At 47.1% G+C, this 17,521-nt stretch overlaps 1 protein-coding gene and 1 non-coding gene across 2 annotated transcripts in view; both read left to right on the top strand.

Moving 5' to 3' along the window:
* LOC144120408 (bleomycin hydrolase) overlaps window positions 1–17,521 on the top strand; it is a 125,065-nt gene that overhangs the window by 85,063 nt on the left and 22,481 nt on the right. Inside the window, exon 8 of the mRNA XM_077652748.1 lies at window positions 16,533–16,600. Coding sequence (XP_077508874.1) covers window positions 16,533–16,600 — 68 coding nt within the window. The remainder of the gene's footprint in view (window positions 1–16,532; window positions 16,601–17,521) is intronic.
* Window positions 17,057–17,130, top strand: TRNAT-GGU (transfer RNA threonine (anticodon GGU)). The gene has a single exon. It is a non-coding gene; the product is annotated as a tRNA-Thr (tRNA).

Genomic DNA, 17,521 nt, shown 5'->3' with positions numbered 1-17,521 from the left:
TTGCCCTGAACGTAGACATATGGCAGATAATGGCCTTTGTACTGCAAACTTTTTCATTACATCTTTGACGGCACAAAAAAATCTGTAAACTGGCAGCAGGCCAAAAAGCGCTTCCTGATCGACAGTAGCTGATGCTTAGGGCTGCTTTCTTGTGTTCTGCATGGTAAAAACTAAAACCAGACTGTCTGACATCATCCTGTGGCTCATTTCTGGTACTACCATTAAAAGCAATTATCTCGAAGCCCCCAAAAAATTACGAAACTGAGTTCATTTGCGAGATGGACTGGCAGTCAGGAAGTTTGGTATGCTCGCTAAAAAAAGTTTTGCACTGCACTCTGCAGTCCTGCACCAAAATTCACCACTTCATGGCGAAATTACTAATTAGTCGAGCCCACATATAATGGCCTCACTTAAGACGAATTTTTGCTTGTAACGAACGAGACCAGCGCGACCGTCAAAATATACATTGTTTCAATGGCACAAAATCACACGTATAACGAACGTCATTAGCCCTGCTGATCGGTTAAAGCAAACGGATGGCGTAGACACGGCACTGCGATGCGCGATAACTTACCTTCAACCCCTTTGTGCACCCGGCGCGCAGCATGTTTTCCCAAGCCCCGTCCCAGGAGAACCGCCCGCCCCGTTTCATGCCGCTCTCAAGCGAGCTACCCTTTCCCCGCTGACGCACCTTCCAAGATCGCCCTCCCGCCCCTACTCGAAACTCCGATCTCCACACCTCACTCTTCTGCAAATCCGCGCGTGGCCTCCGCGACCAACCGCGGCGCCGCCTCTGCCGATCACGGGGGCCACGCTCCGTAAAGCAGGTCTTCCCTGGGAGCCAAGAGGTGGCTGCACTGACGCTCACGGATGGCCCTCATTGGTCTCTCCGCTGGCGCTGTGCGTCTGTATCTTTAGCTTGATTGGCTTGATTGTCGCCTGTGCACGTTGCACGTCTGCCCCATCGCGCGCTTTTGTCACTCTTGTTCAAGGTTCGTTTATTGCATGTTTATGGTACATGATTAGAAAAACACTGGAATACAGAAGGAGGTCCCAAAGTCAGAGACTGGACGGGACCTCCTGTAAGAACAATTGTAAAAAAGGAATTACAGACAGCAGATGCAAAAAAAAATTTAAGTTGTTGGCATCATTAAAAAGCAGTGAGTGAAATACGAGAAATAATGCAAACCCTTATTTGAATGAAAAATGATTACACACCCAATAGCGTACAGACCAATGCAAAACACAAATCATAGAATGATATAAATGACAAAACTAGTACCATTTACCATGTAAAATACTATTAGGGGGATTGTAAAAACTGACTGAGAGCGGATTTAAAGACGCAGATATTTGATGATTGCTTAATGCTAACTGGTAATGAGTTCCATAATGTGGTGGCAGGGAAACGAACTGTTTGCTTTCCATAATTAGTGTTAGGTTTAGGGAGTAAAGTTACTGCGATTAGCGAAATGCGTGTCGTTGCGACGTGGATTTTGGTCACTGCTAGCTAACGAAAAAGGAAGTAGATCTCTAACAGATTTGTACATAAAGGTACATAATTCGTAGATTATTTTGGGCACCGATAAAATATTGTATGATAGGAGCAGACGAGGGGCATTTACAGAGTAGTGACTATAAGTGATAATTCGAATTGCTTGATTTTGGATAGTTTGCAGAGAAGATAAATGCAGATGAAATGTAATACTGAATATGGGAGTGGATGAACGAGTAATAGAGGGAAATGAGAATGGGAACATGGAAATACGGGCGAACTTTAATTAATACTCTAATACCATACGCCATTTTTAGGGAAATGTGTTGCGGCGCTGATGAAGATGAAGTATGCGCGACCTGCCTCGCGCAAACCAGAAGCTCTCGCTGGTGCAACAGAGAACGATTTCAGCAACGGGCTTGATCAGCAACGTCAACAGCCCGCTCCGCCGGCTTACCAGCCGTGGCTTCCGGGACTCCAATAAGTGATGTTTAACCTCCACATCTGGTGACACCGGACGACAGCCCCGACGCACACAATGCCGCTCCCACCTGCTGTGCGCTCCTGCCTGTCCTGTCCCTCCACTGCCTCTGCACGCCCACTGTTCGCACCTGGCTTTCGGCAGCTTTTTATCGCAATGTACGCACCTCCCATCACATCCGGTGAGCTCCTTCAGCCGTATCACCACCCCTTCCTTCCTCGGCTGCCCGGCCTGCCTGCGTTTTATGCCAGGGACCCCGTTTTGTGGCTGGCGCTGCTGGACTCGCACTTTCATGTCAACAACGTGTCCAGCCAGCTGCTGCGCTATCAGCACGCCAGCTGCGAACTACCACCCGGTCTCCTGGCACAGCTGTGGTTGCCACTTCCCGGTCCAGAGATATACGCCGACTTCAAGAAGGGCATGACGGCATATTTTGGCTTGGAGCTCCCGCCGACTTTCTGCGCTCCTGTTCCGGACTCAGAAACTGCGGCGCCTTTCGAACCACCACCCCTGGCCGCATTCCCTACCCGAGCTGTTTTGGCTTTCCCTCCGCCCGCTCCTACGTCGGTGCCCCAACCCCCACTGGTCTCTCCACTATCGTCGTCACCGTATGTGCCCCCACTCACGGTTCGGCAAGTGCCACGCGAGGACGCGCCAGTCTCTTGCCAACCTTCTCAACCAGCTGCCTCAAACTGCACCCCGATCTCTCTCAAGTTTGCTTCACCGGCTCCTATGGACGGCCATCCATCTGTGATCTCCTGTCCCACGGCGTCTCCTGCCCAGCCCTGCTTCCCAGCTGTGGCGCCTACCCTTCGGCCATCACCAGCAGCACCCTCTCTTTACCCAGGCCCGGACTCTCTTCTAGTCCTACGTTCGCCTGCTCCCTTAAGCCCCGACCACAGTGAGCACAACTGTCATTCCGGTCGCGAGGCCCGCATGCACGCCACCCGAGGACCTTGTCGCACCTCACACGCCACCCGCAACGCCTGCCACACATCCCTGTCTACCTGGCGCCTTCACCAGTGCCTGTGCCTCCGCGACAAGCGAGGCAGCCCTACAGTATGCTTGCCATTCTGACAACTACGCCCCGGACTTGCTTCTTGTGCCCCCCCGCCACCCGTCCCACTGCCACAGTGAACTTGCGGCAGCCCGAATCCCACGCTGCAGACCTCCAGCCCACTGTCGTGTTCCGTCTTTTCACCGTCGCCAGCGGCTGAGGCATTTCCTCCTCTTCTACGGCAGGTGTTTACGCATGCCATCCCTTCGTCTACACCCGCTGGGCCAGCGCAAAGCCCATATCGGCCGTAACTCCCGCTGTGGGTGCATTTTCTGCAATGACATTTTCCGGCCCGCTTCAACCCAACGCCTAGCTCGCCTCCTTTCCTCGACTTCTTCTGCCTGTTCCTCACGTCATCATCCTCATCCTTTCGCTCCACTCGCCCTTTGCGCTGCAGCCAGGCTCGACCGCCTGAGTTTGTTTCACCCACCCGGCGGCCTTCACGAACCTAACCGTGTCCTGGACTTGATTCACGTGTACAAACTTGTACATACCGTTTTTTTTTTTTTTCCTTTAACGCGCACCGCGCTAGGGGGAGAGCATCTGTAGCGGCGCTGATGAAGATGAAGTTGGCACGACCTGCCTCGCGCAAACCAGAAGCTCTCGCTGGTGCAACACAGAACGATTTCGGCAACAGGCTTGGTCAGCAACGTCAACAGCCCACTTCACCGTCTCAGCCGCAGCGGTTACCGGGACGTCAAATAAATGTGGACTTCCTACCACAAATGGATGTGTTGTGGGTCTGAAATTTAAGATGTTTGTCCAGTACTACGCCTAGAAAGGATACGTGATCAGCTGAAAGGATTGAGTTTGAGCCTATGCAAACAGACGGATTTTTGCAAAGAATTTTATGAGGTGACGTAAAAACTATAAAGCTAGATTTGGATGCATTAATGAACAGCAAATTATTTCTGCACCAATCGAATACATTCTGTGCATCAATGTTAAGTTTATCGACCTCTTTATTTAGGTGAATCTGACGTTAAGATTGTTGTGTCGTCAGCATAAAGAAAACAGATGGAATTATAAAGACACCTAGGGAGGTCACTGATATATAATAAATATAGAAGAGGGCCAAGAAGGGAATCTTGCGGAACTCCGTTTGTAGTCTTGAATTTTGAGTATTTTTAAAATTTTATTTCAATATACTGTCAACCCCAACCGAGGTTTTTACAGGGGTGGGCGGATGTCAAAAAAATACCCAACTTCCAGATAAAACAATTATAGTAAGCAGTTATACAATGAAAAGGATGGGTCTACTTAAGTCAAGACAAGAACAAACAAATTTGAGGTAATCAATTATATAGAACACAGTATATATCGCCAACATTTTAATAATATTTAGTCAGTTTTGTGGCAGCATACTCAGCTCGGCAAGCTCCAAAAATTTCAGGACTGTCGGCTGCATTACAATCGAAGCGTCAAGGGCATTCCATTCGCGCACTGCTCGTGGAAAAAAGGAAAAATAGGATGTGTTATTGCAACAAAAAATTCAAGTGTAAGAGGATGTTTGCGGCGGGTGTATCTGGAGTGGCTTATATTGACGAAGTCTTCAGAGTTAAGCTTAAATGAATTGTGCAGAAGTAAGTATGGGAATTTCAAGCGGTGCAGTTTCTATTGGATAGATAAAGGCTGAAGTCCTGCGCGGTGCAAAAGTTCAGTAGGTGAATCTGTGCGCCTGTACTGGTTATAGATAAATCGTGCAGCTTTTCGCTGCTCACTTTCCAGTGCGACTACGCTAGTGCCTGTTTAAGGGAACCATGTAAAGTTAGCATATTCTAATACCGGGCGTATAAGTGCAGTGTATGCCAGAAGCTTTATTTCGGGAGGCGAGTTTTTCAAGACATGTTTGAGGAAAAACAGCTTGTTCATTGCCTTATTTGCTACATACTGAACATGCGTTGTCCAGTTCAGGTCGGATGAGATAAGGATGCCCAGATATCGATATTCCGCAACAGTTCGTATGTAACAGTGAGTATGTTCTAGAGATGAGCTCAGCTTGTTTTCTATTAAATAAATAGCTTCTGATTAGCGAAAGTGCAGGCCCAGTTATGCCGACAGCGTCAAGCTTATTGAATAAAATAGCATGGTTGAGGGAATCAAAAGCTTTGGAAAGGTCAATAAATAATGCACCAGCTAAGTTACCTGCGTCGATGTAGTATTTAATTTTATCGGTGAGAGCGATCACAGCTAATTCGGTGGAAAATCCCATTCTGAAACCGAATTGGTTAGGTGAGAGAATGTCAAATTTTGTTAAGTAATTGTTTATTCTGATAACAATGGCTTTTTCAATAATTTTACTGAAAAATGACAAAATGGCGATTGGGCGGTAATTAGAAATGATTTGTTTATCTTCCTTTTTGAAGACTGGAATTAGCTTTGCCTTTTTCAATGCAGTGGGGAAAGTGCCTGATTTCAAGACCAGATTGACAATATGGGCAAAGACATCGCAAATGAGATGCGCAATTAACTTAATATGCGATGATTGTATATTATCGAGACCTGGACTGGCGTCTTTCAGATTGTGTATTATTTTGCCGATTTCATCAGGAGAGACAGGGAAAAGGAAAATGCTATGGGGATATCGTTGTAATGTTTCATTAGCGGCAGTATTTAATACTCCTGAGGCTAGAGCAAATGAGTCGCTAAAGGCTTCAGCAATGTCTGAGGGATTGGTCTATATTTCCTTACCGGAAGTAATTATTGGTATGGGAGCTTTCGAGCTGTTTCTGTTCAGGAAGGAATTAATAACTTTCCATTGCTTATGAATGTTATCTCCGGCGTGATTTATTTCTCTTTCATAGTACTTTCTGTTCGCTGTTCTAAGGAGCAAGCCTAATACATTAGAATATTTCTTATAACGCGCTAAAAGCCTTAAGTTGAATAGTTGCTTTTCGCATTTTCTATAGAGCTTATCTTTCTTTCTCAAACTGTTTAAAAGGCCAGAAGTCATCCAGGGATTATTCGGAGTTGAAAATTTCTTATTGCAATTATATATTGTAGAACACTCATCGATAGTATTAGAGATAAGAAAGAACTGATTGAATGCAATATCGGCGTCATCAAGAGCCTTAACCACTGACCAGTCAATAATAGCAACCCGTTCAAGGAATAATGCAGAGTTCAATGTTTTTTAATGAACTGAGCATGCCTAACATAGTTAAGTTATCGAACTGTATTAAAATACCCCGCAGGGGGGCGCCTGCAGCTTGCAGGCGTTGCGACGGTGAGTGGCGACACCGCGGGTTCCCAAGCATCCGCAGGGACATCCCCGCAAGGGGATGATGGTGAACTGTGCATCAACACGGACCCGAGCACACGCGCCTCGCCGTGCGTGGCATCGCCGTGTCCGGGGAAAAGGGATCCTGGTGGTTGAGCCGATGCCGAGCGTTTGGACCCTTAAGGCCCCTTGGCGGAGGCAACACACCACTTTGGCCCCAGCTTCCTGCAGACGGCACCTCCGGCCTGACCTGACCAGGGGGAATCGGCAGTCGCCTTTTCCTATCCTCCTCTCCATCTTTCACTTTCCTATCTCTGTCTCAAAACTCTCCTATATCCTACTCGCTTCTTGGTTTTTCCTTTTTTCCTGGCGGCGAGGGTTAACCTTGTGTGACAACTACCCTGAGTTGCGTCATATTTGGTTATAGTTGAGGTGTACAGCTGGCTTGGGCAGAACTTGATATCAAGTTCCTGTCCCGTCCCCTTGTTGGACTCCGTGGTGGGTGGCTGGCACCATGACCGAAAAACAAAATTTTTTTATGGCTCCCCAACTTTCAAAACCTGATCGCTCTCTCATAAGAGGGCGGAACGAGGCAGACAACTTCTTTCAAAAAAGAAAAGTAACTTTCCCCAAATATCATGTGATCCACAGTGAACAACAAGATAAACAGGCAAGAATAATATCCCCCTTCCTTGTGTCAAAGTGTGTGTGACCTTGTGTGACAACTACCCTGAGTTGCGTCATATTTGGTTATAGTTGAGGTGTACAGCTGGCTTGGGCAGAACTTGATATCAAGTTCCTGTCCCGTCCCCTTGTTGGACTCCGTGGTGGGTGGCTGGCACCATGACCGAAAAACAAAATTTTTTTATGGCTCCCCAACTTTCAAAACCTGATCGCTCTCTCATAAGAGGGCGGAACGAGGCAGACAACTTCTTTCAAAAAAGAAAAGTAACTTTCCCCAAATATCATGTGATCCACAGTGAACAACAAGATAAACAGGCAAGAATAATATCCCCCTTCCTTGTGTCAAAGTGCTTGACTGAAACCTTAGGCATTGGCTATAAGCTGTCAAAAATGGCCAGCGGTGACTTATTGCTCGAACTGTGTGACAATGTCCAACAATCTAAGCTCTCCAACCTAACGTCCATAGGGGAAATCCTGGTCTCCGTGACTCCTCATCGCTCACTTAACACTGTCCGAGGCGTAATATCGGAAAATGATTTTCTTCACATAACTGAAAAAGAAATGCTCCAAGGGCTCATCGACCAAGACGTCATAGATGTCCACCGAATCAAAATCCGGAAGGACAACAAGGAAATAGACACAAAACACTTGATCCTGACGTTCAACACCAGCACCCTGCCCGACACAATCGACGTGGGATATTTGAAAATCAATGTAAGACCATACATACCAAACCCTCGCAGATGTTTCAACTGCCAAAGGTTCGGCCACGGCTCACAGAGCTGCCGCGGTCGCAAACACTTGCGCAAAATGTGCCTCGAACGATCACCAGTCTGATGTACCGTATTTACTCGCATAATGATCGCACTTTTTTTTTTTAAATACTGACGCAAATTTCGGGGTGCGATCATTACGCGGGGTAAATTTTCTACAAAAAATTTTTGAGCACCGAAAACGCAAACAAGTTGCAGGTCAGACGTCTTTTAGAACATATATCTCGATTACAACCAAAAATAAAAGCTGAGTAAGGCTTACCTTCGCAATAAACACGCACATTAAGCATCACATGGAGTGCACAATGCCCATTTATTTTTTTTCGTCAGTACTCTAATCGAAGTCTGAATCCTCGCCATCCTCGCTTTCACTGCTGCACGACTCATCGGAAACGGCAGTGTCGTCGCTGGGAGCATCTTCACAATCCCACAGGAAGTCATCTTCTGTTCCATCCAAAGCGTTGGATATGCCTGTCTTCTTAAAACTCTTAGCCACTACCTCGTCGGGGATACTGCTCCACGCTTCTGTGATCCACGAGCACAGCATCTCCACGGATGGCCTTCTAATCTTTCCGCTCGGCGTCAAATCATGCTGGCCCATCGCCATCCACTCAGCATAAAGTCGTCGAATGTTGTCCTTGAACGGTTTGTTCAGGGACACGTCGAGAGGCTGCAGCAGCGAAGTCAGGCCGCCAGGAATGACTGCAATCTCGGTGCGCAGCTCTTTCAGCTTGGCACGCACGCTGTCCACAAGGTGACCCCTAAAACTGTCCAAAACCAGAAGCGAGGGAAGCAGAAATGCTCCTGGTCTTCTTCCCCAAACAGTCTTGATCCAGTCGACCATCAGGTCTGCAGTCATCCACCCTTTCATCTGTGCACGTATATGGATGCCACGGGGAAAGTTTCCCTTCGGAATAGTCTTCCGTTTGAAGATCACGTATGGTGGCAGCTTCCGCCCGTCGGCCGTCACAGCAAGCATGACTGTGCATCGCTGTTTTTCTGCGCCAGACGTCTTCACGAGGACGCTCCGAGCACCCTTCTCGTTCACAGTTGTATTCCGGGGCATGTCGAACGTCAGTGGAGTTTGATCGGCGTTTCCAATTTGCGACATGAGGTAACCGCATTTTTCGCGAAGCCTAGTGACGAAGTGATGGAAGTCTATCACTTTGCTTTCATACGCGGCTGGGAGCCGCTGGCACAATGACGTCCGCCGCCTCAGGGAAAGTCCATTCCGTCGCATAAAGCGAGTCGTCCAACCGGAGCTAGCGCGGAAATCCTTTGCGGCGATTCCCAGCTTCCTGGCAGTTGTGCGCGCCTGCGTCTGTATCATTTCTAATGACACTGCGCAACCATCCTTGCGCAGGTCCCTCACGTATTCTAGGACCGCCTCCTCAACACGAGGGAACTTGCCCGTTTTGGGTCCACGGAAAGCCCGCAGTGTCTTGTTCGTAGCCATCAGCTTCTCGCGCTGCTTCTTCCAATAGCGTATCCTCATTTCGTCCACGCCGAAATGCCTACCAGCAGCGCGGTTGCCATGCTCCAGTGCATAGTCGACAGCCTTGAGCTTGAACGCGGCGGTGTAACTGGCATACCGCCCCATGGTGAAATGGCGTAAACTCGCACAAAAACACAAAGCACGCTAGGACGCTGCCGAATTGCAAAATGGCGAACGCCGCAAAGCATGGAATCATGGGAACTCCAACGTTACTAGACTAGGTTGGGAACTCGTCGGAATGCATTCGCTGCGGGATGACTGCAGATCAACCACCAGGCGGCTCCATGTTCGGGGTGCGATCATTACGCGGGGAATTTAAAAAATGTAATTTTGACCTCAAAATTCAGGGGTGCGATCATTACGCGAGTGCGATCATTATGCGAGTAAATACGGTATGTGACACAGCCCTGTGCTGTGCAAACTGTGAAGGAGAACATGCTGCATACTCCAGGGCGTGTCCGTCCTGGAAGAAAGAGATAATCACCATAAATACAAAAGAAAACATTTCTTTTAAAGAAGCGAGAAGGCGTTTTGCGCTTACAAACACATTCTCCTTCACAGCAAAACAAAACTTCGCTGATGTGGTGCACACGGGCGTAGCACCACACAGCACTCCGGCACCTGCCAAGGCCGCTCCCACCGAGCCTATGGCAGGGCCATCCACGCCCCAGGCAGGGTCAGCGAAAGCTGCCCTGTCAGCAGGGACCGCCGGTCCATGGGTCGGCATCCCGCAGGACCTCCCCCCGTTGGGGGAAACCTGAAACTAGCTCAACCGCAGCTGCGCGGTCCTCCAGCACCTCTGTTGAGGTGATGGATACAACACCCACTCCGCCTCCATTACAGCGGCGGAACAGCTCTCTTGAGCGAAAAAAAGACAGGCCCCTCATAATGGGCCCACCACATAAGTAAATCCCTTTTCATTTCCTCTCAAAAACACAAACATGGCTTTTTTAATTCAATGGAATTGCAGAGGACTTATGCGGAATTATAGTGACATAACATATTTTAGGGTCAATGTTACCCATAGTTTTGTCTTCAGGAGACCAATCTTGGTCCACAACATGTGCATATCCTGAAACATTATCAAACGTTTAGACGCGATCGCGAGCAGGCAAATCGAATCTCGGGAGGCGTCGCAATTGTCGTCCAAAGCGGCGTCCCTGCTCTAGAAATTAAACTCAAAACAAAACTTGAGGCGGTTGCAGTCAGTATCGTAAGCTACAAAACACTAACAATCTGTTCCGTATACATTCCTCCACATTTTACGTTAACACTCCATGATCTACAGCAACTGATCAGAGAACTTCCGGAGCCATATCTGCTACTTGGGGATTTTAATGCTCACTCCTCCCTGTGGGTAATCGAAGATTTTATCCTGACGAATAATGTATGTCTTTTAAATACGAAAAAGGCCACATACTGTTCCCCAACGTCTGGGAAAATGAGCAGTTTAGACCTGTCTTTTTGTTCACCTTCTGTTTTTAGCGATTTTAAGTGGGACGCTTTAGAAAACCCGTTTGGGAGTGATCACCTACCAGTTTTTATAAGCCTCTCATCCTCACCTGCAGTCATTCCAACCAAACCACGGCGATGGAAGCTACATTTAGCTGATTGGGTGTTGTTTAGAGAAAAGGCCAGATTAGAGGACATTTACTCAGAAACACTTAGCATAGATGAAATCAATGAAATTCTCATAAAGTGTATCATCGATGCTGCACGGCTAGCTATTCCCCTGTCCACAGGCGTGGTGCGCCAGAACCACAAGGTGTGGTGGACGCGAGATTGTTGGGAAGCCAAAAAACAACAAAATAGGGCCTGGGGTGTATTTCGTAGGTATCCTACTCACGAAAATCTAATAGTTTTCAAAAAGGCAAAAGCTAAAGCCCGATATATACGGCGGAACGCGGAAAAAATGTCTTGGCGAAATTATGGTCTTCAATAAACAGCTCGGTAACATCAAAAAAACTGTGGGAGCAGGTCAGAGAAGTAAATGGCAGCTATTCTCCATTCACCCTTCCTCTGCTGACGGATCCTGGTATTCAGACAAGTATTAAAGAACAAGCAGACATTTTGGGGCAACATTTTTTTATAGTTTCTAGTTCTTCCCACTATACACAGTCATTCTTAAAATACAAAAACACAACCGAAAAACAAAGGCTCCCTACGGCAGGCAGCACAAACGAGCCTTACAATAATTTGATTACACTTCAAGAAATACAGAGAGTACTGTCTATAGGTAAACAAACTGCACCAAGCCCCGACGAAATTCATTATGAAATGATGTCCCATCTGTCTGAGCAATCTGTAGAAGTTGTTAAAATTTTTTAACAAAATATGGGTAGTAGGGAAAATACCAGCTGCTTAGAAAAAAGCCGTTATTGTTCCATTTCTAAAACCAGGAAAGCCACCAACCTCCCCTAACAGTTACAGGCCTATAACCATTACAAGCTGTCTTGCCAAATCTTTTGAGTGTTATAAATATTAGATTAATGTTTATTCTAGAATCCCGAGAGCTTCTTGATGTCCACCAATGTGGTTTAAAAAAAACATGTTCCACAGTCGACATTCCTTTACAACCAGCGCTGCTTTTAGGCGAAAATGCCATTGTTAACATATCTTCCGTTTTTAGCTTTTTAAAAGAAGCAGGTGTTCTTCAGAAACTGTAAACTTTGATCCACAGCTTTGCTTTATAATATGATGCATTTCAGCCATTTTCTCATTCCATGAGAAGAGGGCTGAGGTGGTTATTTGAATGGTTGGGAGCCTCAGGATCCTTGCCCAGCCAAGGATGGCTACTGAGGTTATCTGACCTTCTTGAAAGCGTTTATTTTTAGCCATTTATAAAATTTCTTCTTTGTCTTATTACTACCAGAACGAAATAGCAATTTAAGTCATCTACACAACCATGTTTCCTCCCACCTACAGAAAAGTGTTCATATACCTTGAGCCTGGCGCATGATAGCCTTAGCTGCTTATGTGCCATTAAACCCAACACAACACAACACACGCAAGAGAACAGCAGCGAAACTGAGAGCACAAGAAAGAGAATGACACATGTGCACACCGCCAACTGTTTAACAGAAAAGAGGGATTTTAAAATACAGAATCCAGGCACATGACAAATCGCATGATTACTTTGAACACAGCCAGCAAAACAAAAGTGTGCAAGCCCAGGAATAATTCTTTTCGTGTGCAAGCCCAGGAATAATTCTTTTCGTGTGCAAGCCCAGGAATAATTCTTTTCATGTGCAAGCCCCAGAATAATTGTCTTTTCAGAACCCTTTTCAGAACCCTTCTCATCCTAGAAGGGTGATTGTTTGGGCTAATCGGTGATTCACTTAAGGTTCCATAGCGCAAAAAGCACTGTGCTTTTTGCGCTTTGGAACCTCACCTTATTATTCTTTGCACATAAAGCACTGCTATTGTTTCCATAACAAACGAACATATTTCATTGCTAAAGCAGTGTCGCACGATCTAAGCAAAAGCAGTCGGAATAGTGTTCATAGTCGGCGCATATAACCGGATATAACAGATACCGGATACAATGTTATAACAATATAACAATCAAACTCTTTAGATTTATCTATTCTCCTATTGCCACTATGTGAAAATAAACCGTATATAACGATACAGTTATCGACGAAATAACTTATACAACAATAGGATTCTGGCCGCCCAGATGGTGTTTACCACCGGAATTAGTCAGAAAGCTAAAATAAAAATACTTTGAAGCGATTGATGTAAAAACTCCACGAACGGACCAGCGTGGCAAAATCCATGAGGGGGAGCGTTGCCTACGACCTTGGGAACCAAGCGGTATTGTCGTCAGAATCTCTGAGGGGAAGAGCTTGCTTGGCTGCTGCCGCGCAACGCTGGCGCACACAAATGTAGCTCTGCCTGAGATGGTTGAGAATTTACTTTTTTTTTTAGCGTTGACTTTTCTTGCACAATCCACCGTTTTGCGCTGTCCGCAGTGCAACCCTTTGCAGCGTGCCAAGATGCTGGGCGCCAATAACATCAGAGTGTTTACTGTTTGACGGGAGCACTGGAGGGCGTGGCTCGCTCTGCAAACTTGGCAGAGCACCAAGATGCTGTGCGCCCTTGACGGGAGCACCGGTTGTGCTGGCTACATGCATGGGGTAATACCTGCATGCATGGAGGAATGCATGGGTGTGTTCTTCTTGCTTTTTTTTTTTTGCCGGTCCAGATATGATGATAATCGGTTATAACAATCGGATTTTCTGGTTTTCTCATTATCATTATAAGTGGATTGCACTGTAGATGGTGGGGGATGATCACAAGACATTTGTGTCCATCAAACAGGTAATTGCTGCGATAGAGCAGGCTGTCTTGAATAACTAAATGGCAAGCTTGGTGGATAAGTGCTCGGGATGAGTGCTTGGGATGAATTATCTGTAGTGGGACTCGAAAGGAGGAGGTTTATTAGAGTTTATTGGCCTGTCTTGCTGCTCACACATCATCCTGGGATGCGACTTCCTTTAGACTCATTGTGCTGTTGTTGACCTCAGCTGCATGGAAACTGCCTGTTCGTCCTTGTGTGACTCCCCTTTGTATGATGTAACTTCCCAGCACCTCCGCCAGATGTAGGGATGTGTTTATTCTGAGCACTTCGGGAGACCGAGCTGCTGGGACGGATCTCGCAGCGTCCATCGGCGCATGCTGGTAGTGGAAATGGTTACTGTTGGGCCACTGCACTAAGAATACAAATTTACAAAAATTCAAGCACGCAATTACAAATTTAAAGAAACAAAGCACACAAAATCGTGTGAGAACTAGTCTGGTTGTCATTGGCTCACTCTGTTCCCCTGTTTTGGCAACGGTGTTGGTGGTATTTTTCTGTTTTCGCAGATACTGGTTTTTTGGCAGAAATGTGCATGCAGTGACGTAACTTTGCGCAGCTTGACGTAACTTTGCGCAGTCACTCGCGATGGCTAATCACGCGGTACGCACCGCGAGTAGGAAGCGGCGGTGCGCGGCCCTCTCACATCGCCGAAATAGCAATCGCTAATCCGCCTTTTTCATATTCCTGTGCTGCCACCTCGCGTACAACGCTGGAAGCTCACTGGAAGGGTACTGCGCGCCCAACCCGGCCAGACTGAGTGCCGCTGTGGAGCCCGTTTTGTTGGAATCTGTCAACGACGGCGTGTCCTAGGCAGCACCTGGTACCTGGAGGATTTCTAGGATTGACTGATGGCTGGGTGCGAAGTCCGAAGTAGGCTGCTGTGCCCACCAAAGAGCAAATTCTTCAGTATCTCCGATCAACCGGCATGCGATGCGAACGCCAGCTGAGCAAGGGCCGCCGCTTCAGAGATGAAGGCTACATTCGGAACATAATGGTCAATGAAATATCCCCGATCAGTGAGGTTAACGTTTTCCGCTGTGTATGCCTGCCATCCATTAAATGGTGGATACTACATCGTGCACGCCGTAGTACAGAAAACGACTGGGGACAACAGTTTTCACAAGCAATCGTTGTGCTCAACCGCTGCCGAATAGCTACACGAACTACAAAAGCACAAGCGTACTCGCAACATGGCAGCTCTGCTAGAATTTCACTTTATTTTCCCACAGCACACCGCTGCATAGGTTAAACAAGCATGCGCGTCCATAAAGACGAGCGCGAGGGGCGCACATTGAGTCATTCCGGCGATACCACGCAGCGCTCTTCGTCATGGATATGATGCGAGCACACGCATAACGCACCTTCTTCTTCTTCTGCCTCTTAATACATGGCACATACCCACACCGGGGGATTGGCCTAGGTGTAGTGGCATAAACAAGGAAATTTCAATAGGAGATTACGACAAAATTCTAGCACCATGTGTGAATGCTCTCGTAGCTTCTTTTTCGTTGTCCGCTCCATCGCGCGTTGAAAGCGGCTCACAGCACTTGCCCATTCGGCCTTCTTGCTTGAGAAAGCAAAAAGCGTCGGAACGAAGTCTAAATGCCGCGGTGACATTCGAGGCCTTCCTGGCCATGAATAAAACCTTTCGTGATGGACTGCACATGCATTTAAACCCAGTATCTCGTCCGTAACTGTCAGAAAGTGATTTTCGCGCAGTCTTGACGTGCTTGACGGTGCCCAAGGGCGGCCACGATCGTCGAGCCGGCGAACTGCTTTTATCCACGCTTCGCATCGAAGGTGGTCCCGGGAAGCGTTCGGAAAGCGAAAAAAATCCGAGCTTGCTTCCCTTTACATATTGGGCATTGCAGCCGTATGTAACACATGTCGTATGCATCGCCAAATGCGTCGCGCTGAACGCCCGACGGCTGCAGCAACGCACCCCGCGTAAGAAGCCGGTTTGTTTACACTTCCACGGCCGGTCTCGAGAGGAGCGCACAACCCTTCCAATGTGCTTCGCGACACCGCCGGCAGGTGATGGGCGCATGAGCAGTCGTGTCATGAAACAGGCGGATTGCGTGGTATGCACCGCGAGTAGTGAGCAGCGGTGCGCGGACCTCTCATCACTGAAATCACGATCGCTAATCGTGCGGTAAGCACCGCGAGTAGCGTGGCCGCACGGCCGTGAATAGATCCCGTCAGCGGAAAACTGATCTGCGTGCATGCATTTTCAGTGCTTCTGTATATGAATTTTGTTCGTTTGGATGCTACAAAATTTTAGATATGAATTTTCCCGCGACCCCGTGAGATTTGTATCACCGAGATTCGACTAATTGACTGGTGCAGTGAATCGAATAGGAGGAATTTAGAATGTTTGCACACCCCTATAATGTATCAACTTGAAGTGGAGATGTTGTGCAGTTTGCGTTGCACTAACACCGTTCCCCCTTGGTCAGTATGGCCTTGTGCTTGGTTAGCTTAGTTTGTAGAGCGACTGTCCCTGACTGGTGGTTGTCCAATGTTTCAGCCTCAAACCAGGACGAAAGTTTTTCTATCACAAAGTTTCTTGGGGGCAACACTGTACCTTGACAGGTGCTGTATTTATTGCTTTGCAGAGTCGATGTTGGAAACTGAACTAGCAGCCAGGTTTTGAAGCAGAAGCAGGTTTTCTACTTTTGACTGGGTCGTGCTCTGAGCTGCTCGCAGCCTATGGAGCCTCCTAATCACATAATGCAAGACAACTGGATTATTCCCCTCTTGTGGCCACAGCAGCTGCTTGTGAAGGTGTGCCATGAAAGGGATACGGGAACATGAAGTACCATTGTAGGTTTGCTTTGTAGTTGTATCTGGTGCACGCTAATGAGTGCTCCTGTATTATAGATCTACTGCACATTGGTTAACCTGGTGGCTTCATTTCCCATCACGTGGGATGTACATTTGCCAACATGCTGTTTCTCTTTTCAGCCTGTGTGGTTTGGCTGTGAAGTTGTCAAGCGATGCGAGATAAAGCGAGGCATCTTGGACACTGACTTGTAAGTAATCTACCCACTGTGCAGTGAGTCACAGGCATTAGCTATTTATCAGCATCAGGAACTGAGTTCTTTTGATTGGTAATGTATGGAACAGCCCACAATTTTTTTTCGTCTGTTCAAGGAAGTAGCATGAACATGCTGATGGGAGCAGTGTGCTTTGTTCTTTGCTGGTGCAGCACATAATTGCCTCTAGGATGTGCGGCCTCAGTATTTAGTATGTCGTAGTTTTTACGCAACAACGTATACAGCTCGTTCAGTTGAAAAGCCATCGGCGTAGTCGGCACTGCTTGTCGAAAATAATGAGGGGCTGATGAAATGTTTAGGGGAATCCCCTAAGGTGGAGTAAATTTGTAATAAGGGAGTTATTACAGCTAAGAGCTACATTTGCATTTCATCAACAATGTTACCACTTCGAGTTATTGATCAATTTGCTCCCGCCCTACCATAGTATTGCCGTCCTGGTTAGCTCAGTTGGTAGAGCGACTGCTCCGGTGAAGCGGTGGTCCCGGGTTCAAACCCCGGACCAGGACGAATTTTTCTTTAACTTCGAAGTTTATGAGAAAGCTGTATAGCCTTCCTTTGTAGCCATATGGCTGTGCTTGGATGGATGCTAATGAGTAATTACTCCTTTATTATAATCAGGGGCTTCGTAAAAAAAATCATATGTCAACCGTTCTGGATGGTGTCATACAATTCAGTGTTTCGTGCCGCATGTACTTGCTAGTTAAGTTAGAGCCTAGCTCGCAATAGGGATTCGAACCGGTGACCTATAATCGGAGGCTGTTTAAAAAATATCGCATCACGATAATTTGCGGTTCTAGTGATTGATGATTGATTGGTATGTGACAGGTCATGACAAGTTAATGAAATAATTGTAATTAATAAAAGAAATGAAAAATTGGAAAAGGGGGCTCAAAGGTG

This window comes from Amblyomma americanum, chromosome 2 (genome assembly GCF_052857255.1).
Source record: "Amblyomma americanum isolate KBUSLIRL-KWMA chromosome 2, ASM5285725v1, whole genome shotgun sequence".
Taxonomy (NCBI): Eukaryota; Metazoa; Arthropoda; class Arachnida; order Ixodida; family Ixodidae; genus Amblyomma; species Amblyomma americanum.
The sequence above is the reverse complement of the archived record's forward strand: the minus strand, read 5'-3'. Positions and strand labels throughout refer to the sequence as shown.